General features: G+C 41.3%; 1 protein-coding gene across 1 annotated transcript; it reads right to left on the bottom strand.

Annotated features, from left to right (window-relative positions):
* Positions 1–2,473: 2,473 nt before the first annotated feature.
* On the bottom strand, positions 2,474–22,910 carry LOC115126005 (E3 ubiquitin-protein ligase Midline-1). The gene is made up of 7 exons (XM_029655591.2): positions 21,497–22,910; positions 21,110–21,268; positions 19,500–19,670; positions 13,159–13,353; positions 4,324–4,416; positions 2,978–3,135; positions 2,474–2,809 (listed from the first exon to the last, which is right to left on the bottom strand). The coding sequence occupies exons 1-7, from the start codon at positions 21,671–21,673 to the stop codon at positions 2,620–2,622; spliced, it is 1,143 nt and encodes a 380-aa protein (XP_029511451.1). The 5' UTR covers positions 21,674–22,910; the 3' UTR covers positions 2,474–2,619.
* Between the last annotated feature and the right edge of the window lie 863 nt (positions 22,911–23,773).

The raw sequence follows: 23,773 nt of genomic DNA, 5'->3' as shown, positions 1-23,773 counted from the left end.
GAGAGGAAGCCCAGTGGCCGGAAGTGGGAGAAGATGGTACTACCAAATATGGTAGTGAGAGGAAGCCCAGTGGCCGGAAGTGGGAGAAGATGGTACTACCAAATATGGTAGTGAGAGGAAGCCCAGTGGCCGGAAGTGGGAGAAGATGCCGCGAGATGGATTTTGGCCGACATTCTGCACATTTTCTCATCAATGAAACATTTAACCTCCATACAGTTTTCTGTTTCCAAAACTAGAATCTGTAACTAACAGAGTGGACTGCAAATATGCAAATAAATGCTAGAACGCGCCAATAGGATCTCACTAGTGCTGGGTTCAGCCCACCTCTGTGCTTGTTCTGCCCACTATGATTCATTAGCTCCAGGCTTTGGTCTGTCTTGGGTTAGTTATAAAAAGCTTTGAAAGCACTCATCACGAGTTTTGATTGGTTTACAGTTTAGTACTCGGCGGCGTTTGCCTGTCCAGCCAGCGAACATAAAAGTAAGTATATTAAATTGCAAGAATTGACAATAAATGGAAATATGTTCAGAATAACTAAATATACCCAATATGTGAAAACCAGCTCCTCCCATGACATACAGTCAAAAGTGTGGAAACACCTACTCATTCAAGGGTTTTTCTTCATTTATACTATTTTCTACATTGTAGAATAATAATGAAGACATCAAAACAATGAAATAACACAAATGGAATCATGTAGTAACCAAAAAAAGTGTTAAACAAATCTAAATATATTTTAGATTCTTCAAAGTAGCCAACCTTTGGCTTGATGACAGCTTTGCCCACTCTTGGCTTTCTCTCAACCAGCTTCATGAGGAATGCTTTTCCAACAGTCTTGAAGGACTTCCCACATATGCTGAGCACTTGTTGGCTGCTTTTCCTTCACTCTGCGGTCCAACTCATCCCAAACCATCTGAGGTCGGGTGATTGTGGAGGCCAGGTCATCTGATGCAGCACTCCATCACTCTCCTTCTTGGTCAAATAGCCCTTACACAGCCTGGAGGTGTTTCGGGTCATTTTCCTGTTGATAAACAAATGATATTCCCACTAAGAGCAAAACAGATGGGATGGCGTATTGCTGCAAAATGCTCTGGTAGCCATGCTTGTTAAGTGTGAATTATAAATAAATTACAGACAGTGTCACCAGCGACGCACCCCCACAACATCACACCTCCACTTCCATGCTTCACGGTGGGAACCACACATACAGAGATACGTTCACCCACTCCGCGGCTCACAAAGACACAGCGGTTGGAAACAAAAATCTAACTTTTGGACTCATCAGACCAAATGACAGATTTCCACCTGTCTAATGTCCATTGCTCGTGTTTCTTGGCCCAAGCAAGTCTCTTCTTATTATTAGTAGTGGTTTCTTTTACAGCAATTTGACCATGAAGGCCTGATTCAAGCAGTCTCCTCTGAACAGTTGATTTTGAGATGTATTGGTTACTTGAACTCTGGAGCATTTATTTGGGCTGCAATCTGAGGCTGGTAACTATAATGAACGTATCCTCTACAGCAGAGGTAACTCTGAGTCTTCCTTTCCTGTGGCGGGCTTCATGAGAGCCAGTTTCATCATAGCACATGATGGGTTTTTGCGACTGCACTTAAAGAAACTTTCAAAAAAATGTTGAAATTTTCCGGATTGACTGACCATGTCTTAAAGTAATGATGGACTGTCATTTCTCTTTGCTTATTTGAACTGTTCTTGTCGTAATATGAACTTGGTATTTAACCAAATAGTGCTATCTTCTGTATACCACCCCTATCTTGTCACAACACAACTGATTGTCTCAAATATATAATGAAGGAAAATAATTCACACCTGTTAATTGAAATGCATTCCAGGTGACTACCTCATTAAACTGGTTGAGAGAATGCCAAGAGTGTGCAAAGCTGTAATCAAGGCAGAGGGTGGCTACTTTGAAGAATCTCAAATATGAAATATATTTTGATTTGTTTAACACTTTATTTTTGTTTACTACATGATTCCATTGTTGTTATTAGTTATTAGTGTTATTACATAGTTCTCTATCTGCACTATTGTTCTACCATGTAGAAAAGAAAAACCATTGAATCAAGAGGCGTTACTACAGTCCCTGGTTTGAATCCAGGCTGTATCACATCCAGCCGTGATTGGGAGTCCCATAGGGCGGCACTCAATTGGCCCGGCGTCATCCTGGTTTGGCCGGGGTAAGCTGTCATTGTAAATAAGAATTTGTCTGACTTACCTAGTTCAGTAAAGGTAAATACAAAATCTGGAAAACTAAAGCAGCCCATCACCTATGGGTACCAATATTTCTTTGACATTTTTCTTGTTGTATAGCGTTATTATTAGACATAAAGGCTCATAAATGCTTACAACATGTTATGGAGTTTTACCAATTGTCACTGGTATGATGAATTGACAGTGATAACTAAACTGACACATGAGTTTTACTATGACCACCAGGGGGTGCTATGACACAAACCGATTTAATTTATAAGGTACTGAATTGCCATTTGATGAATTCCAGGAAGAAAAGGGACAGAGACCGTTTGACAAAATAGAGAGAGTGTATTTAATATCTCTTGTCTGACAACCTGACATAGTGGCATATTTGGCGTTTTACTGTATTCTCAAGCTTTCTGTTTGGTGTCTCCGGTGGCCCCTTCCTCTTCAGAAGTGCTGTGTGTCTCCCAGCTGAGGCAGGTGTCAGAGTCTGAGTCATCTGAGTCGTCCTCGCCCTGCTCCACCAGGGAGGCTGTCTTGGTCAGCATCACGTCCAAACTCCTGTAGGCCGTCAGGTCAAAGCTGGTCCTCCCAGACCTGATAGAGAGAGAGAAATAAATGTGTATTTACTGCACAATTTAAAAGCATTACAGAGTATCACTGGCAGGGAGGTGGAATTATTTCAAACAATTCACACATTTTAATATATGAATGAAATAAACGACGATTATAAATTGAAACACATATTTTCTCCTTATTCTGTACCTCCAGGCCTTGAGGTCCTGAGAGATGTTCTTGACCAGGCTCTTCCCTCTCACGGTGCCCATCCTGCGGATGTCAATGCCGGACATCAGGTCCTCTACGTACTGACCCAGGGAGATGGACTCTCTATACTGGGCTGACCAGTCCACTGGCTCCAGGACCTGCTCCAGGTACAAAAATATAAAATACATTGTGGTCCTGTATAGTTGGTAGACCATGGCATTTGCAATGGCTGGGTTGGGAGTTCCAGGGCCCCCCATACGTAAAATGTATATATATATATATATATATATATATATATATATATATATATATGTATACACACATGACTGTAAATGCTTTTAATAGAAGTGTCTGCCAAAAGGCATATGGGCACTGGACAAAAACTGGTTGAATCAACATTGTTTCCACGTCATCTCAAACACCAAATTCAATTTGATGACTTTGAATCTATGTGGAAAACTGATTGGATTTGCAAAAAGTAATCTGTAAATAGCCCACCCAATCTACCTACCTCATTCCCATAGTATTTTTATTAACTTTTTTGCAGACCAGTATTTCTACTTGGACTTCATCATGCCTAGTTAAATAAAGTTTTTTTTTTTTAATCTGCACATCTATCACTCCAGTGTTAATCTGCTAAATTGTAATTACTATGGCCTATTTATTGCCTTACCTCCTTACTCTATTTGCACATACTGTATATAGATTTTTCTATTGTGTTATTGACAGTACTTTTGTTTATTCCATGTGTAACTCTGTGGTGTTTGTGTCACACTGCTTTGCTTTATCTTGGACAGGTCGCAGTTGTAAATGAGAAGTTGTTCTCAACTGGCCTACCTGGTTAAATAAAGGTCAAATAAAATAAATACAAAATAAATTAAAAAAGAAGCAATAAAACCTGCCTTCTTTAGACTAGTTGAGTATCTGGAGCATCAGCATTTCTGGGTTCGATTACAGGCTCAAAATAGCCAGAAACAAATAACTTTCTTCTGAAACTAGTCAGTCTATTCTTGTTCTGAGAAATTAAGGCTATTCAATGCGAGAAATTGCCAAGAAACCGAAGACCTCGTACCACGCTGTGTACCACTCCCTTCACAGAACAGCACACACTGGCTCTAACCAGAATAGAAAGAGGAGTGGGAGGCCCCATTGCACAACTGAGCAAGAGGACAAGTACATTAGAGTGTCTAGTTGGAGAAACAAACGCCTCACAGGTCCTCAACTGGACGTTGAACTTACATCTGTGGGTTATTTCCAAAGGGGGTCTTCTGGTCAAACAGAACAACATCTATTGATTAAAGAACAACAGACTGTTCGACTGAGGCTAAATGAGGATGATGCATTACCTTCTCAGCCTCTCTGTGCAGACGCCTCTCCCCCTTCAGGAAGTCAACTGGGCTTTTACTGCCATCTACATGTTTCTTCATCTCAGTGTGGACCTTGAATGAATCAATGCATTTCATTAGATATTGTAGCAGGATATACTTTAGCCAACATATTTTAGTGTTCTGTTGTTATGTGTCTTGTATGTAACACTTCATCAACACACATGAAGTGAATTGAATTTCCAAGAAGGATAAGGTAACAGTGGATGCAATATATTTAATACAGGTTTGATACAATACCAGCTGCAACAAGATGGTAATAAACAGTTGGGTTAATGTTATTTCAGCTAAATACTTTTTATAACTAACCCAAGATAGACCACAGCCTGTCGTTTCCAATGGGAGCAAATTAATCATAGTGGGCAGAACAAACAAGGAGATGGGGAGAGCCAAGCACGAGCTAGCGAGATCCTATTTTTAAAAACTTCAGCAAAAGAGTAAAGTCTACAAAACGCAGTCCACTCAGTTTATTACAGATTATGGAGATCAAATCTTCATTGATGATGAAAATGATGTCAGCCAAAAATCTATCTCGCTCCATCTTCTTCCACTGCTGGCTACCTTTCATCACCAAATTTGGTAGTGAGTGGAAATGCCAAAGGGATATTCACATTTCTACATCAGGTGAAATATCTGTCTCGTTGTTCTATCTATTTCTATATCCTCCCTGTGCTTCAGCTCCACTATAAGGGTCAGAGTAGTACAGAAGATGTCGCATGCTGAGGCAGTGAAGAAAGTGTGGGTGATAGATGGATCAAGGGTGAGGGATTCTGAGAGGATCCCTGTGAATAGTAGATCAGAACAGAGGGATCGGCCAATGAGTGATCTACAGTACCAGTCAAAAGTTTGGACACACCTACTCATTCCAGGGTTGTTCTTTTTCATAAAAATGTTTTTACGATTTTCTACATTATAGAATAATAGTGAATACTATTATAAACTAGGAAATAACACATATGGAATCATGTAGTAGCCAAAAAAGTGTTAAACAAATTAAAATATGTTATATTTTAGATTCTTCAAAGTAGCCACCCTTTGCCTTGATGACAGCTTTGCACTCTTGGCATTCTCTCAACCAGATTCATAAGGTAATCACCTGGAATGCATTTGAATTAACATGTGTGCCTTGTTAAAAGTTAAGTTGTGGAACTTCTTTCCTTCTTATTGCGTTTGAGCCAATCAGTTGTGTTGTGACAAGGTAGGGGTGGTATACAGAAGATAGCCCTATTTGGTAAAAGACCAAGTCCATATAATGGCAAGAACAGCTCAAATAAGCAAAGAGAAACGACAGTCCATCGTTACTTTAAGACAAGAAGGTCAGTCAATCCGGAGAATTTCTTCAAGTGCAGTCGCAAAACACATCAAGCGCTATGATGAAACTGGCTTTAATGAGGATCGCCACAGGAATGGAAGACCCAGAGTTACATCTGTTGTAGAGGATACGTTCATTAGAGTTAACTGCACCTCAAATTGCAGCCCAAATAAATGCTCCACAGAGGTAACTCTAACTTAATTAGCCGCTACACAGAGCATGTTGTTTAGAATGTGACTTCTACCCGCTACACAGAGCATGTTGTTTAGAATGTGAATTCTACCCGCTACACAGAGCATGTTGTTTAGAATGTGAATTCTACCCGCTACACAGAGCATGTTGTTTAGAATGTGAATTCTACCCGCTACACAGAGCATGTTGTTTAGAATGTGAATTCTACCCGCTACACAGAGCATGTTGTTTAGAATGTGAATTCTACCCGCTACACAGAGCATGTTGTTTAGAATGTGAATTCTACCCGCTACACAGAGCATGTTGTTTAGAATGTGACTTCTACCCGCTACACAGAGCATGTTGTTTAGAATGTGAATTCTACCCGCTACACAGAGCATGTTGTTTAGAATGTGACTTCTACCCGCTACACAGAGCATGTTGTTTAGAATGTGAATTCTACCCGCTACACAGAGCATGTTGTTTAGAATGTGAATTCTACCCGCTACACAGAGCATGTTGTTTAGAATGTGACTTCTACCCGCTACACAGAGCATGTTGTTTAGAATGTGACTTCTACCCGCTACACAGAGCATGTTGTTTAGAATGTGAATTCTACCCGCTACACAGAGCATGTTGTTTAGAATGTGAATTCTACCCGCTACACAGAGCATGTTGTTTAGAATGTGAATTCTACCCGCTACACAGAGCATGTTGTTTAGAATGTGAATTCTACCCGCTACACAGAGCATGTTGTTTAGAATGTGAATTCTACCCGCTACACAGAGCATGTTGTTTAGAATGTGAATTCTACCCGCTACACAGAGCATGTTGTTTAGAATGTTGAATTCTACCCGCTACACAGAGCATGTTGTTTAGAATGTGAATTCTACCCGCTACACAGAGCATGTTGTTTAGAATGTGACTTCTACCCGCTACACAGAGCATGTTGTTTAGAATGTGACTTCTACCCGCTACACAGAGCATGTTGTTTAGAATGTGAATTCTACCCGCTACACAGAGCATGTTGTTTAGAATGTGACTTCTACCCGCTCCACAGAGCATGTTGTTTAGAATGTGAATTCTACCCGCTACACAGAGCATGTTGTTTAGAATGTGAATTCTACCCGCTACACAGAGCATGTTGTTTAGAATGTGAATTCTACCCGCTACACAGAGCATGTTGTTTAGAATGTGACTTCTACCCGCTACACAGAGCATGTTGTTTAGAATGTGACTTCTACCCGCTACACAGAGCATGTTGTTTAGAATGTGAATTCTACCCGCTACACAGAGCATGTTGTTTAGAATGTGACTTCTACCCGCTACACAGAGCATGTTGTTTAGAATGTGAATTCTACCCGCTACACAGAGCATGTTGTTTAGAATGTGAATTCTACCCGCTACACAGAGCATGTTGTTTAGAATGTGAATTCTACCCGCTACACAGAGCATGTTGTTTAGAATGTGAATTCTACCCGCTACACAGAGCATGTTGTTTAGAATGTGAATTCTACCCGCTACACAGAGCATGTTGTTTAGAATGTGAATTCTACCCGCTACACAGAGCATGTTGTTTAGAATGTGAATTCTACCCGCTACACAGAGCATGTTGTTTAGAATGTGACTTCTACCCGCTACACAGAGCATGTTGTTTAGAATGTGACTTCTACCCGCTACACAGAGCATGTTGTTTAGAATGTGAATTCTACCCGCTACACAGAGCATGTTGTTTAGAATGTGACTTCTACCCGCTCCACAGAGCATGTTGTTTAGAATGTGAATTCTACCCGCTACACAGAGCATGTTGTTTAGAATGTGAATTCTACCCGCTACACAGAGCATGTTGTTTAGAATGTGAATTCTACCCGCTACACAGAGCATGTTGTTTAGTATGTGACTTCTACCCGCTACACAGAGCATGTTGTTTAGAATGTGACTTCTACCCGCTACACAGAGCATGTTGTTTAGAATGTGAATTCTACCCGCTACACAGAGCATGTTGTTTAGAATGTGAATTCTACCCGCTACACAGAGCATGTTGTTTAGAATGTGAATTCTACCCGCTACACAGAGCATGTTGTTTAGAATGTGAATTCTACCCGCTACACAGAGCATGTTGTTTAGAATGTGAATTCTACCCGCTACACAGAGCATGTTGTTTAGAATGTGAATTCTACCCGCTACACAGAGCATGTTGTTTAGAGAGGAGCAGAGGGGGAGAGCATCTTTACTCTATTTTCCCTCAGTGGTACTTGGTACCTGTAGTACTTGGTATCTGTACTTTACTACATTTCTAAAGACAATGATGTACTTTTTACTCCATACATTTCCCCTGACACCCAAAAGTACTCATTACATGTTGAATGCTTAGCAGGGCAGGAAAATGGTCCAATTCACACAGTTATCAAGAGGACATCCTTGGTCCGCCCTACTGCCTCTGATCTGGCGGACTCACTAAACAGAGAACATCCCTGGTCCGCCTCTGATCTGCCTCTAAACAGAGAACATCCCTGGTCATCCCTACTGGATCTGGAGGACACTAAACAGAGAACATCCCTGGTCATCCCTACTGCCTCTGATCTGGAGGACTCACTAAACAGAGAACATCCCTGGTCCGCCCTACTGCCTCTGATCTGGCGGACTCACTAAACACACATGCTTCTTTGTAAATAATGAGTGTTGGAGTGTGCCCCTGGCTATCTGTAAATAAATAAAAATAAACACATTGTGCTGTCTGGTTTGCTTAATATAAGGAATTTTGAATTATTTTGATACTTAAGTATATTTTAACAATTAATATACTTTTGATACTTAAGTATATTTAAAACAAAATACTTTTAGACTTTTACTCAAGTAGTCTTTTACTTGTCATTTTCTATTAAGGGATCTTTACTTTTACTCAAGTATAACGATTGGGTACTTTTTCCACCACATCCCCTACTGTACCATATGCATCCATTATGTACAGCTTGGTTCCAGTTTTTACTAAGTGCTCTTAAATCATTGCTAGTGGTTGTACTACATAATTATCCTTTAACATGTTGCTTTTGTTTACATTGTGAACATAGTCAATGTAGCTAACTAGAGTTTTCTGGTAGATAGTAGCTTCTTGACTTCATAACGCTTAGTAAAATAACCAGTGGTGCCTATTGGAGGCCACAGCCAGTGGTGCCTATTGGAGGCCACCGCCAGTGGTGCCTATTGGAGGCCACCGCCAGTGGTGCCTATTGGAGGCCACAGCCAGTGGTGCCTATTGGAGGCCACAGCCAGTGGTGCCTATTGGAGGCCACAGCCAGTGGTGCCTATTGGAGGCCACAGCCAGTGGTGTCGAGGTCATATGCAACCAAAATCAACTTTATTTCTCATTATTTCTCTGTCAAATTGAACTTCGGTGATTCTTGAGCTTGGGATGAATTGGAACGCCAACCACATCGACTGCGAGCCAGGCCTAATCGCCCAACATCAGTGTCCGACCTCACTAATGCTCTTGTGGCTGAATGGAAGCAAGTCCCCGCAGCAATGTTACAACATCTAGTGGAAAGCCTTCCCAGAAGAGTGGAGGCTGTTATAGCAGCAATGTTTCAACATCTAGTGGAAAGCCTTCCCAGAAGAGTGGAGGCTGTTATAGCAGCAATGTTCCAACATATAGTGGAAAGCCTTCCCAGAAGAGTGGAGGCTGTTATAGCAGCAATGTTCCAACATCTAGCAGAAAGCCTTCCCAGAAAAGTGGAGGCTGTTATAGCAGCAATGTTCCAACATCTAGCGGAAAGCCTTCCCAGAAGAGTGGAGGCTGTTATAGCAGCAATGTTCCAACATCTAGCGGAAAGCCTTCCCAGAAGAGTGGAGGCTGTTATAGCAGCAATGTTCCATCATCTAGTGGAAAGCCTTCCCAGAATAGTGAAGGCTGTTATAGCAGCAATGTTCCAACATCTAGTGGAAAGCCTTCCCAGAAGAGTGGAGGCTGTTATAGCAGCAATGTTCCAACATCTAGTGGAAAGCCTTCCCAGAAGAGTGGAGGCTGTTATAGCAGCAATGTTCCAACATCTAGTGGAAAGCCTTCCCAGAAGAGTGGAGGCTGTTATAGCAGCAATGTTCCAACATCTAGTGGAAAGCCTTCCCAGAAGAGTGGAGGCTGTTATAGCAGCAATGTTTCAACATATAGTGGAAAGCCTTCCCAGAAGACTGGAGGCTGTTATAGCAGCAATGTTCCAACATCTAGTGGAAAGCCTTCCCAGAAGAGTGGAGGCTGTTATAGCAGCAATGTTCCATCATCTAGTGGAAAGCCTTCCCAGAAGAGTAGAGGCTGTTATGGCAGCAATGTTCCAACATCTAGTAGAAAGCCTTCCCAGAAGAGTAGAGGCTGTTATAGCAGCAATGTTCCATCATCTAGTGGAAAGCCTTCCCAGAAGAGTGGAGGCTGTTATAGCAGCAATGTTCCATCATCTAGTGGAAAGCCTTCCCAGAAGAGTAGAGGCTGTTATAGCAGCAATGTTCCATCATCTAGTGGAAAGCCTTCCCAGAAGAGTAGAGGCTGTTATAGCAGCAATGTTCCATCATCTAGTGGAAAGCCTTCCCAGAAGAGTGGAGGCTGTTATAGCAGCAATGTTCCAACATCTAGCGGAAAGCCTTCCCAGAAGAGTAGAGGCTGTTATAGCAGCAATGTTCCAACATCTAGCGGAAAGCCTTCCCAGAAGAGTGGAGGCTGTTATAGCAGCAATGTTCCAACATCTAGTGGAATGCCATCCCAGAAGAGTGGAGGCTGTTATAGCAGCAATGTTCCGACATCTAGTGGAAAGCCTTCCCAGAAGAGTGGAGGCTGTTATAGCAGCAATGTTCCAACATCTAGTGGAAAGCGTTCCCAGCAGAGTAGAGGCTGTTATAGCAGCAATGTTCCAACATCTAGTGGAAAGCGTTCCCAGCAGAGTAGAGGCTGTTATAGCAGCAATGTTCCAACATCTAGTGGAAAGCCTTCCCAGCAGAGTAGAGGCTGTTATAGCAGCAATGTTCCAACATCTAGTGGAAATGAAGAAAGCCAATTCCCATCTAGAATGTGGAGGCTGTTATAGCAGCAATGTTCCAACATATAGTGGAAAGCCTTCCCAGAAGAGTAGAGGCTGTTATAGCAGCAATGTTCCAACATCTAGTGGAAAGCCTTCCCAGAAGAGAGGAGGCTGTTATAGCAGCAATGTTCCTACATCTAGTGGAAAGCCTTCTCAGAAGAGAGGAGGCTGTTATAGCAGCAATGTTCCAACATCTAGCGGAAAGCCTTCCCAGAAGAGTGGAAGCTGTTACAGCAAATGTTCCTAGTGGATGAAGAGTGGAGGCTGTTATAGCAGCAATGTTCCAACATCTAGCGGAAAGCCTTCCCAGAAGAGTGGAGGCTGTTATAGCAGCAATGTTCCAACATCTAGTGGAAAGCCTTCCCAGAAGAGTGGAAGCTGTTATAGCAGCAATGTTCCAACATCTAGTGGAATGCCTTCCCAGAAGAGTGGAGGCAGTTATAGCAGCAATGTTCCTACATCTAGTGGAAAGCCTTCCCAGAAGAGTGGAGGCTGTTATAGCAGCAATGTTCCAACATCTAGTGGAAAGCCTTCCCAGAAGAGTGGAGGCTGTTATAGCAGCAATGTTCCAACATCTAGTGGAAAGCCTTCCCAGAAGAGTGGAGGCTGTTATAGCAGCAATGTTCCAACATCTAGTGGAAAGCCTTCCCAGAAGAGTGGAGGCTGTTATAGCAGCAATGTTCCTACATCTAGTGGAAAGCCTTCCTAGAAGAGTGGAGGCTGTTATAGCAGCAATGTTCCTACATCTAGTGGAAAGCCTTCCCAGAAGAGTAGAGACTGTTATAGCAGCAGAAGGGGGACCAGCTCCATATTAAAGCCTTCCCAGAAGAGTAGAGACTGTTATAGCTGCAATGTTCCATCATCTAGTGGAAAGCCTTCCCAGAAGAGTGGAGGCATACACCATACACCATATTAATGCCCATGATTTTGGAATGAGATATTCGACGAGGAGGTGTCCACATACGTTTTGTCATGTCGTGTAGATAGAGAGTATTAATGTGGAAACATTTCTAAAAACATTGCACATTATGAGGTATTGTGTCAGGGAAGGCCAGTGAACAAAATGTTTCATTTAATAGATTTTAAATTCAGACTAACACAACCAAATGTGGAAAAGGTAAATGGGTGTGAATACTAAAATTGATTCGATTAAAAATGTTGTGTCACTGACTTACACACAATACCCCATAATGTCAACGTGGAATTATGATTTCAGACATTTTTACAAATTAATTAAAAATTAAAAGGCAATAAGTATTCAACTCCTTTGTTGTTGCAAGGCTAAATAAGTTCAGGAGTAAAATGTGCTTAACAAGTCACATGGACTCACTCTGTGTGCAAGAATTGTGTTTAACTTGATTTTTTTAATGACTACCTCATCCCTGTACTCCACAAATACAATTATCTGTACGAGCAGTGAATTTCAAACACAGGTTTAACCACAAAGACCAGGGAGGTTTTCCAATGCCTCACAAAGAAGGGCCCCTATTGGTAGATGGGTACAAATAAAAACAGCAGACATTGACTATCCCTTTGAGCAGGGTGAAGTTATTAATTACACTTTGGATGGTGTATCAATACACCCAGGCACTACAAAGATACAGGCGTCCTTCCTAACTCAGTGTATCAATACACCTAGTCACTACAAAGATACAGGCGTCCTTCCTAACTCAGTTGCCGGAGAGGAAGGAAACAGCTCAGGGATTTCACCATGAGGTCAATGGTGACTTTAAAACAGTCACAGAGTTTAATGGCTGTGACAGGAGAGAACTGAGGATGGATCAACAGCATTGTAGTTACTCCACAATACTAACTGAGGATGGATCAACAACATTTTAGTTACTCCACAATACTAACTGAGGATGGATCAACAACATTGTAGTTACTCCACAATACTAACTGAGGATGGATCAACAACATTGTAGTTACTCCACAATACTAACTGAGGACGGATCAACAACATTGTAGTTACTCCACAATACTAACTGAGGACGGATCAACAACATTGTAGTTACTCCATGATACTAAACCAATTACAGAGTAAACACAGATATACATTGGTTATATGATTCCATATGTGTTATTTCATAGTTTTGATGTCTTAAATATTATTTTACTATGTAGACAATAGTAAAAATAAAGAAAAACCCTTGAATGAGTAACTGTTTCCAAACTTTTGACTGGTACTGTACATCCTGTAGGATCCGAATAACTCAAATATCCCTGTAATGAACTTGTTCTTATCCTCACCTTCTGGGGAGCGCTGAGCTCGTCCATGCCATCCTGGAGGCAACGGCACCTCATGGAGCACTCCGTGTGGACCTTCGTGACCATGTGGCTCACCTTCCTCTGGATCTCCCAGATCAGACTGTCCCCCAGCTTCTTCAGGAAAGCCTCAATGTCCTTAGAGGACGAGAGGAGGTCCTGCTTCTGGCAAACCAAACCCTACAGAGAGAGATACAGAGATGGGACAGTTCAACATAGAGACTCTAACCCTAACACTTAGAGGACGAGAGGAGGTCCTGCTTCTGGCCAACCAAACCCTACAGAGTAACACACAGAGGACTGTCAGCTAATCTCTGATTTACACTGGGTCGTATTCATTAGTGCACACCGTAGCAAAACGTTTCGGAACGGAAAATGATCAAATTTTCTTCCACCTGATTTCTACGACCCTGATACGATCCATTTCTGTTTGAAGTAATCTATTAAATCCAATCCAATTTTGTCGCGTGCGTCAAATACAACCGGTGTAGACTTTACAGTGAAATGCTTACTAACGAGCCCTTACCCAACAATGCAGAGTTAAAACCTCTTGCTTCTACTCGGGACGCTTGCGTCCCAACTAGAGCTCTGGAAATGCAAATGCGCTACGCTAAATGCTAATAGTATTAGTTAAAACTCAAACGTTCATTAAAATACACATGCAGGGTATCGAATTAAAGCTACACTCGTTGTGAATCCAGGCAACAAGTCAGATTTTTAAAATGCTTTTCGGCGAAAGCATGAGAAGCTATTATCTGATAGCATGTAACACCCCAAAAGACCCGCAGGGGACGTAAACAAAATAATTAGCATTTCGGCGTTACACAAACCGCACAATAAAATAGAAAACATTCATTACCTTTCACCATCTTCTTTGTTGGCACTCCTAGATGTCCCATAAACACTATTGGGTCTTTATTTCGATTAAATCGGTCCATATAAAGCCTAGATATCGTTATATGTAGACTGTGTGATAAACGAAAAAAACATTGTTTCAAAACGTAACGTCATTTTTTTAAATTCAAAAAGTCGACGATAAACTTTCACAAAACACTTCGAAATACTTTTGTAATTTTGTAATGCAACTTTAGGTATTAGTAAACGTTAATAAGCGATAAAATTCATCAGGAGGCGATGTAAAGATCATTAGCTGTCCGTCTGGAAAAATGTCCGGCTAGAAACTCAACGAAAATATCCGGTCCTAGACCTGAAGAAATACGGTGCCTTGCATGTGTTTGACCAAGAAAAAACTTGAATGGAAATGACAAGACTCTAGACACCGTGTGGAAGCTGTAGGTACTGCAACCTCAGTCAATTAATTGTGGTTCACCTTTATCAATGGCTTCAAGTAGCGCATGGATATATTTTCCCATTTTCAGTGATCAGTTTTTCCTGTGCTTTTCGATGTAAATGCCGTTCTGGTAAAGCCACAGCAGTGATTTAACCAGTTTTATAAACGTCTGAGTGTTTTCTATCCACACAGACTAAGCAAATGCATATACTATATTCCTGGCATGAGTAGCAGGGCGCTGAAATGTTGCACGATTTTTAACAGAATGTTCAAAAAAGTAGAGGGTCGACTGGAAGAGGTTAAAAAGTAAGAACAATTTGCACAAAAAAAGGAAATAGTAAAACAATAAAATAAACAACTATATACAGGAAGTACCAGGTAGTAATGAGGCTATATACAGGAAGTACCAGGTAGTAATGAGGCTATATACAGGAAGTACCAGGTAGTAATGAGGCTATATACAGGAAGTACCAGGTAGTAATGAGGCTATATACAGGACGTACCAGGTAGTAATGAGGCTATATACAGGAAGTACCAGGTAGTAATGAGGCTATATACAGGACGTACCAGGTAGTAATGAGACTATATACAGGAAGTACCAGGTAGTTATGAGACTATATACAGGAAGTACTAGATAGTAATGAGGCTATATACAGGAAGTACCAGGTAGTAATGAGACTATATACAGGACGTACCAGGTAGTAATGAGGCTATATACAGGAAGTACCAGGTAGTAATGAGGCTATATACAGGAAGTACCAGGTAGTAATGAGGCTATATACAGGAAGTACCAGGTAGTAATGAGGCTATATACAGGACGTACCAGTACTGAATCAATGTGCAGGGTACCAGGTAGTAATGAGGCTATATACAGGAAGTACCAGTACTGAATCAATGTGCAGGATACCAGGTAGTAATGAGGCTATATACAGGAAGTACCAGTACTGAATCAATGTGCAGGATACCAGGTAGTAAAGAGGCTATATACAGGAAGTACCAGTACTGAATCAATGTGCAGGGTACCAGGTAGTAATGAGGCTATATACAGGAAGTACCAGTACTGAATCAATGTGCAGGATACCAGGTAGTAATGAGGCTATATACAGGAAGTACCAGTACTGAATCAATGTGCAGGGTACCAGGTAGTAATGAGGCTATATACAGGAAGTACCAGTACTGAATCAATGTGCAGGATACCAGGTAGTAATGAGGCTATATACAGGAAGTACCAGTACTGAATCAATGTGCAGGGTACCAGGTAGTAATGAGGCTATATACAGGAAGTACCAGTACTGAATCAATGTGCAGGATACCAGGTAGTAAAGAGGCTATATACAGGAAGTACCAGTACTGAATCAATGTGCAGGGTACCAGGTAGTAAAGAGGCTATATACAGTAGAAGTTGGAAGTTTACATACACTTACTTAGGTTGGAGTCATTAAAACTCGTTTTTCAACCGCTCCACAAATTTCTTGTTAACAAACTATAGTTTTGGCAAGTCGGTTAGGACATCTACTTTGTGCATGACACAAGTCATTTTTCCAACAATTGTTTACAGACAGATTATTTCACTTATAATTCACTGTCTCACTGTTCCAGTGGGTCAGAAGTGTACATACACTAAGTTGACTGTGCCTTTAAACAGCTTGGAAAATGTCAGAAAATTATGTCATGGCTTTAGAAGCTTCTAATTTACATAATTTGAGTCAATTGGAGGTGTACCTGTGGATGTATTTCAAGGCCTACCTTCAAACTCAGTGCCTCTTTGCTTGACATCATGGGAAAATCAAAAGAAATCAGCCAAGAACTCAGAAAAAGAATTGTAGACCTCCACAAGTCTGGTTCATCCTTGGGAGCAATTTCCAAACGCCTGAAGGTACCACGTTCATCTTTACAAATAATAGTATGCAAGTATAAACCACATGGGACCACGCAGCCGTCATACCGCTCAGGAAGGAGATGCGTTCTGTCTCCTAGAGATGAATGTACTTTGGTGTGAAAGGTGCAAATCAATCCCAGAACAACAGCAAAGGAGCTTGTGAAGATGCTGGAGGAAACAGGTACAAAAGTATCTATAGTCACAGTAAAACGAGTCCTATATCGACATAACCTGAAAGGCTGCTCAACAAGGAAGAAGCCACTGCTCTAAAACCGCCATAGAAAATGCAGACTACGGTTTGCAACGGCACATGGGGACAAATATTGTAATTTTTTGGAGAAATGTCCTCTGGTCTGATGAAACAAAAATAGAACTGTTTGGCCATAATGACCATTGTTATGTTTGGAGGAAAAAGGGGATTTGCAAGCAGAAGAACACCATCCCAACCGTGAAGCACGGGGGTGGCAACATCATGTTGTGGGTCTGCTTTGCTGCAGGAGGGACTGGTGCACTTCACAAAATAGATGGCATCATGTGGGAGGGAACTGCATTGTTGGTTAAGGGCTTGTGAGTAAGCACTTCACTGTAAGATCTTATGTTGTATTCGGCGCATATGACTAATAAAATTTGATTGGATTTTGCTCTAAAAACTTTTGACGGGTAGTGTCCTCTCTTATAGAAACTTCTTAGAAAACATATAACTTCCCAATACATTATAAAGAATTCAAATCTATATGCAAAGCAATACCCTCAGGGCTTACTCAATTGATGAAATCTCATTTGTGTTTTGTCCCCTGCTGGATAAATCTTAACTTTAACTCAAAGAACAAGATCTCCCCAACATGGAAATTCTTCTGGATTGGAAATATTACTGATACTGAATGGAAGAAAGCTCACACATTCTGTATTACTGATACTGAATGGAAGAAAGCTCACACATTCTGTATTACTGATACTGAATGGAAGAAAGCTCACACATTCTGTATTACTGATACTGAATGGAAGAAAGCTCACACATTCTGTATTACTGATACTGAATGGAAGAAAGCTCACACATTCTGTATTACTGATACTGAATGGAAGAAAGCTCACACATTCTGTATTACTGATACTGAATGGAAGAAAACTTGGTTGCTCACTCACACATTCTATATTACTGATACTGAATGGGAGAAAACTTGGTTGCTCACTCACACATTCTATATTACTGATACTGAATGGGAGAAAACTTGGTTGCTCACTCACACATTCTATATGTCAATTAAAGTACCATCAATTCACTTTAAAATATTGCACAAAATATACCCTTGCAATACCTTGTCTAAATTCATGGAATTGGAGGACATATGCCTTTCCTGTGATAAAGAAGAAACTATTATACACATTTTTTTATTATGAATGTAAAGCTATTTTGAAGCAAGTTAAGGATCTACATGTTTTATTTAATGAATTAAAAAACATTCAAATGAAAACAATAGTCATTCATATCTTCATTCTCTCTGGTAGATTAAAACAAATCTGCTCTTCTGGGAATCAGATTTTTGAAATCTGTCCCCAAATGCACTATATTTTTACTTGAAATCCAATATTTAATAAAATCTCTAGAATTAATCAATAAAAAACCCCCCACTGTATTCTTACAACTATTACAGGTTTCCATCTCAGATGCACACTCCACACTGCCCTTTCCCACCTGGACAAAAAGAACACCTATGTGAGAATGCTATTCATTGACTACAGCTCAGCATTCTACACCATAGTACCCTCAAAGCTCATCACTAATCTAAGGACCCTGGGACTAAACACCTCCCTCTGCAACTGGAACCTGGACTTCCTGAGGGGCTGCCCCCAGGTGTAAAAGGTAGGTAACAATACGTCCATCACGCTGATCCTCAACACGGGGAACGACAAAGCCTATTCCCCCTCAGGAGACTGAAAAGGTTTGGCATGAGTCCTCAGATCCTCAAAACGTTCTACAGCTGCACCATCAAGAGCAACCTGACTGGTTGTATCACTGCCTGGTATGGCAACTGCTCGACCTCCGACCGCAAGGCACTTCAGAGGGTAGTGCGTACGGCCCAATACATCACTGGGGCCAAGCTTCCTGCCATCCTGGACCTCAATACCAGGCGGTGTCAGAGGAAGGTCCTAAAAATGGTTAAAGAATCCAGCCACCCTAGTCATAGACTCTTCTCTCTGCTACCACACGGCAAGCAGTACCGGAGCTTCAAGTCTAGGTCCAAGAGGCTTCTCAACAGCCTCTACCCCCAAGACGTAAGACTCCTGGACAATTAATCAAATGGCTACCCAGATTATTTGCATTACTCTATTTTTTACTTTAACACTTATTTTTTCTTAAAACTGCATTGTTGGTTAAGGGCCTGTAAGTAAGCATTTCACTGTTGTATACGGCTCATGTGACAAATAACATTTGATTTGTACATTTTTAAACCCTGATTTTATTTTATTTTAGGTACTTTATCTTTTGTAATTCAATTCATGTGTAGTGTTTTTTAAAATTTTACTTCAATGTTATTTTATGTTTCTTCAGAGAGAAAAGATGTGTATTGATGTCCTATGTTTTCTTGTTGTTGTAATTCCAAATGTAATAACAAAATACATCATAGGAGATGCGACTGAATGAAACGTAGCATCGTCTATATCCTAATATTTTCAGCAGCATAGGACTTTTCTCTCGTTACTGCGTCCTCCTTAGCCACATTAAACAACATATTACCACAGAGAATAACTGCAGTAGAGTTGCTGACGTTATGCAAATAGTTCGGAAAAGTGGAGGGAAAAACCCCATCGGACTTGGTGTGAATGGTTTACTTTGTCAAAATCGGAGATCTGTATTTATTTTCTGAATTCCTCTCCCCAATCTGACATTTCTTAATTTGTATACTACACTAATATTTAGAGGTAATAACGAATAATAATGAAATGCTACTGATAATAATGAAGTATAATAGTATAATATAAAAGTATAAAGTCGCAGGGAAAAGCCAAGTGTTTCTTTGGAGCCCCCCCGGTTAATTACCATAATCTCATATACCAAGATCTTCACAGGTAAACGTGACAACGTGACAACGTGACAACGTGACAAGCCAATCAGGATTTTTATTTATTTATTTTTTATTAAAAAAAGAGACCTACCTCAATGCATTTTTTGTTTGCTTCATGTTTGTCCAGCAGACTGTTCATCTGTTTGGCGAAGCCCTCCTTTCTCTGCTCGTACACGTCAAATAGCTTGGACACGGCATGGCTGCTGTGGTGGCCAAACAGTTTACATCCTGCGCAGATCAACGTGTTATCCTGTAGACACACCTGGAAACAACCAGACAACAGAAGTTTAAGTTTGAGTCATTTATCAGCGGCTCTCATCCGGAGTGACTTACAGTTAGTAGTGTTTTATATATAAATAGGTAGTGTTTATATCTAGGTATTGTTATATAGAGGTAGTGTTTTATATATAAATAGGTAGTGTTTATATCTAGGTATTGTTATATAGAGGTAGTGTTTTATATATTCTTTTTTTTTTTACCTTTATTTTACCAGGCAAGTCAGTTAAGAACAAATTCTTATTTTCAATGACGGCCTGGGAACAGTGGGTTAACTGCCTGTTCAGGGGCAGAACAACAGATTTGTACCTTGTCAGCTCGAGGATTCGAACTTGCAACCTTTCGGTTACTAGTCCAACGCTCTTGCCACTAGGCTACCCTAGTTATTGTTATATAGAGGTAGTGTTATATATATAGGTTATGTTATTTATATATATATATAGAGGTAGTGTTTTATATAGAGGAGGTGTTATATATATATATATATATATATATATATATATAGAACGCTACCTGCCCGAATGCATAGTGACAACTGTAAAGTTTGGTGGAGGAGGAATAATGGTCTGGGGCTGTTTTTCATGGTTTGGGCTAGGCCCCTTAGTTACAGTGAAGGGAAATCTTACCGCTACAGCATACACTGACATTGTAGACGATTCTGTGCTTCCAATTTTGTGGCAACAGTTTGGGGAAGGCCCTTTCCTGTTTCGGCATGACAATGCCCCCGTGCACAAAGCGAGGTCCATACAGAAATTGTTTTTCGAGATCGGTGTGGAAGTACTTGACTGGCCTGCACAGAGCCCTGACCTTAACCATATCGAACACCTTTGGGATGAATTGGAACGCCGACTGTGAACCAGGCCTAATCGCCCAACATCAGTGCCCAACCCCACTAATGCTCTTCTGGCTGAATGGAAGCAGGTCCCCACAGCAGTGTTCCAACATCTAGTAGAAAGCCTTCCCAGAAGAGTGGAGGCTGTTATAGCAGCAAAGGGGGGACCAACTCCATATTAAGACCATAATTTTGTAATGAGATGTTCAATGAGCAAACTTTTGGCCATGTGGTGTACTGTATATATAGAGGCAGCCTATATGGTCTTGATCAGAGCATTGTGTTCTCATACAATAGAAAATATGGTATAGTCCCAAATGACACCATTCCCTATGTGGAGCCCTATGAGCCCTGGTCAGATGTAGTGCATTATATAGGGAATTAGTGTTGACTGAGAACACATTCTCATTTACAGCAATAACCTGGGGAATAGTTACAGGAGAGAAGAGGGGAAATGAATGAGTCAATTATAAGCTGGGGATGATTAGATGGCCATGATGGTATGAGGGCCAGATTGGGAATGTAGCCAGGACACCGGGGTTAACACCCCTACTCTTACGAGACATTTGGATGAATGTGAACACTAAACATACCAGATTCATGATTTCATTATGATCAGGGCACATGAATTCCTTCAGAGCTTGCTGCTTGGCCTCGTTACTCTCTGTCCTTTCTTTCAATATCGCCACGACGTTCTCAACAAACATGTTCCTCTTCAACCCATTGAGTCCCTTGTCAGGTAAGATGTTCACCTACAATAGACAGGTTGTGTGGTTAGAATCACATCTTACAACACAGTGATTTGATTTGGCCAAATGTGTAGGTTGTCAGATACCGTTTGAACAAGGCAAGGGGATGTTTACAGAGGACACTGGAGTAGGCAACAACAGGCATTATGGCATTACTTTTTTACCAATATTAGTGCACAATACTGGAACTATGGTACCATTTGGAAGAATAGAGACAGCAGCTTCTCGTACCTTTCTACACATGGGGCAGATGAACTTGTCCTGGGGCTTGTTGCAGTTCTGGGCGATGAGGGTCTGGTGAATACACTTCTTGCAGTAGTTATGACTACAACACAACTCTATAACAGGTGGACTGAAGACGTCTAAACACACAGGACAGCTCAGCTCTTTACCTAGTTGGACTTCCATTCTCAACACTGCTAATAGATACCTGTCCAGGCTGAAGCTTCAGGATGATCTGAGGAGAGGACAGGTGCATTCCTAGTAGTATGGTCCCTGAAGGTTCCAGAACACGCCTGTCACTCATTGTGAGCACTTAGCCACATTATGATTATAGAATCCATAGAATTATAGAATTCAATTATTTAGTCATTCTAATTCTATTGAAAGATGAAGATAATGGTTTCCTAGCAACACACCATTATCTAGATATTTTGCCAGGGGTTAGACATTAGACAGCTTCTATCTCAAGGCCTGTTAAACAACCACCACTAACATTGAGTGGCTGCTGCCAACATACTGACTCAAATCTCCAACCACTAATAATTAAAAAAATTATGTAATAAATGTATCACTAGTCATTTTAAACAATGCCACTTTATATAATGTTTACATACCCTACATTACTCATCTCATATGTATATACTGTACTCTATACCATCTACTGCATCTTGCCTATGCCGTTTGGCCATTGCTCATCCATATATTTATATGTACATATTCTTATTCATTCCTTTACTCTTGTGTGTAAAAGGTAGTTGTTGTGAAATTGTTAGATTACTTGTTAGATATTATTGCACTGTCGGAACTAGAAGTACAAGCATTTCGCTACACTCACATTAACATCTGCTAACCATGTGTATGTGACCATTAATATCTGCTAACCATGTGTATGTGACCATTAACATCTGCTAACCATGTGTATGTGACCAATAACATCTGCTAACCATGTGTATGTGACCATTAACATCTGCTAACCATGTGTATGTGACCATTAACATCTGCTAACCATGTGTATGTGACCATTAACATTTGATTTGATTTTTGACTGTACTTATGTGTTCACCCAATGGAACCCTATTCCCTAAGTAGTGCACTACAATTGGGCCACAACAAAGCCTATTTTTAATACAATCAGTGTGAAATAATTTGAGTCCACACGCAGCATCACATGTTAGGCACATTTAATGTATTTATAATGAATGTAACAATTAAAGAATTGTGCTTCTTGAACAGTTAAACAGTACAACGTTGCTACAACATACATCTGAAATCACCATCCCTTTAATAGAGCTGCAGCTCCCGTCCCTTTAATGGAGCTACAGCTCCCGTCCCTTTAATAGAGCTACAGCTCCCGTCCCTTTAATGGAGCTACAGCTCCCGTCCCTTTAATGGAGCTACAGCTCCCGTCCCTTTAATGGAGCTACAGCTCCCGTCCCTTTAATGGAGCTACAGCTCCCGTCCCTTTAATGGAGCTACAGCTCCCGTCCCTTTAATGGAGCTACAGCTCCCGTCCCTTTAATGGAGCTACAGCTCCCGTCCCTTTAATGGAGCTACAGCTCCCGTCCCTTTAATGGAGCTCAGCTCCGTCCCTTTAATGGAGCTACAGCTCCCGTCCCTTTAATGGAGCTACAGCTCCCGTCCCTTTAATGGAGCTCAGCTCCGTCCCTTTAATGGAGCTACAGCTCCCGTCCCTTTAATGGAGCTACAGCTCCCGTCCCTTTAATGGAGCTACAGCTCCCGTCCCTTTAATGGAGCTACAGCTCCCGTCCCTTTAATGGAGCTACAGCTCCCGTCCCTTTAATGGAGCTACAGCTCCCGTCCCTTTAATGGAGCTACAGCTCCCGTCCCTTTAATGGAGCTATAGCTCCCGCCCCTTTAATGGAGCTACAGCTCCCGTCCCTTTAATGGAGCTGCAGCTCCCGTCCCTTTAATGGAGCTACAGCTCCCGTCCCTTTAATGGAGCTACAGCTCCCGTCCCTTTAATGGAGCTATAGCTCCCGTGCCCTTTAATGGAGCTACAGCTCCGTCCCTTTAATGGAGCTGCAGCTCCGTCCCTTTAATGGAGCTACAGCTCCCGTCCCTTTAATGGAGCTACAGCTCCCGTCCCTTTAATGGAGCTACAGCTCCCGTCCCTTTAATGGAGCTACAGCTCCCGTCCCTTTAATGGAGCTACAGCTCCCGTCCCTTTAATGGAGCTACAGCTCCCGTCCCTTTAATGGAGCTACAGCTCCCATCCCTTTAATGGAGCTACAGCTCCCGTCCCTTTAATGGAGCTGCAGCTCCCGT

This window comes from Oncorhynchus nerka, linkage group LG2, assembly GCF_034236695.1.
Source record: "Oncorhynchus nerka isolate Pitt River linkage group LG2, Oner_Uvic_2.0, whole genome shotgun sequence".
Taxonomy (NCBI): Eukaryota; Metazoa; Chordata; class Actinopteri; order Salmoniformes; family Salmonidae; genus Oncorhynchus; species Oncorhynchus nerka.
Note: the sequence above shows the minus strand (reverse complement) of the source record. Positions and strands in the feature narration are given on the sequence as shown.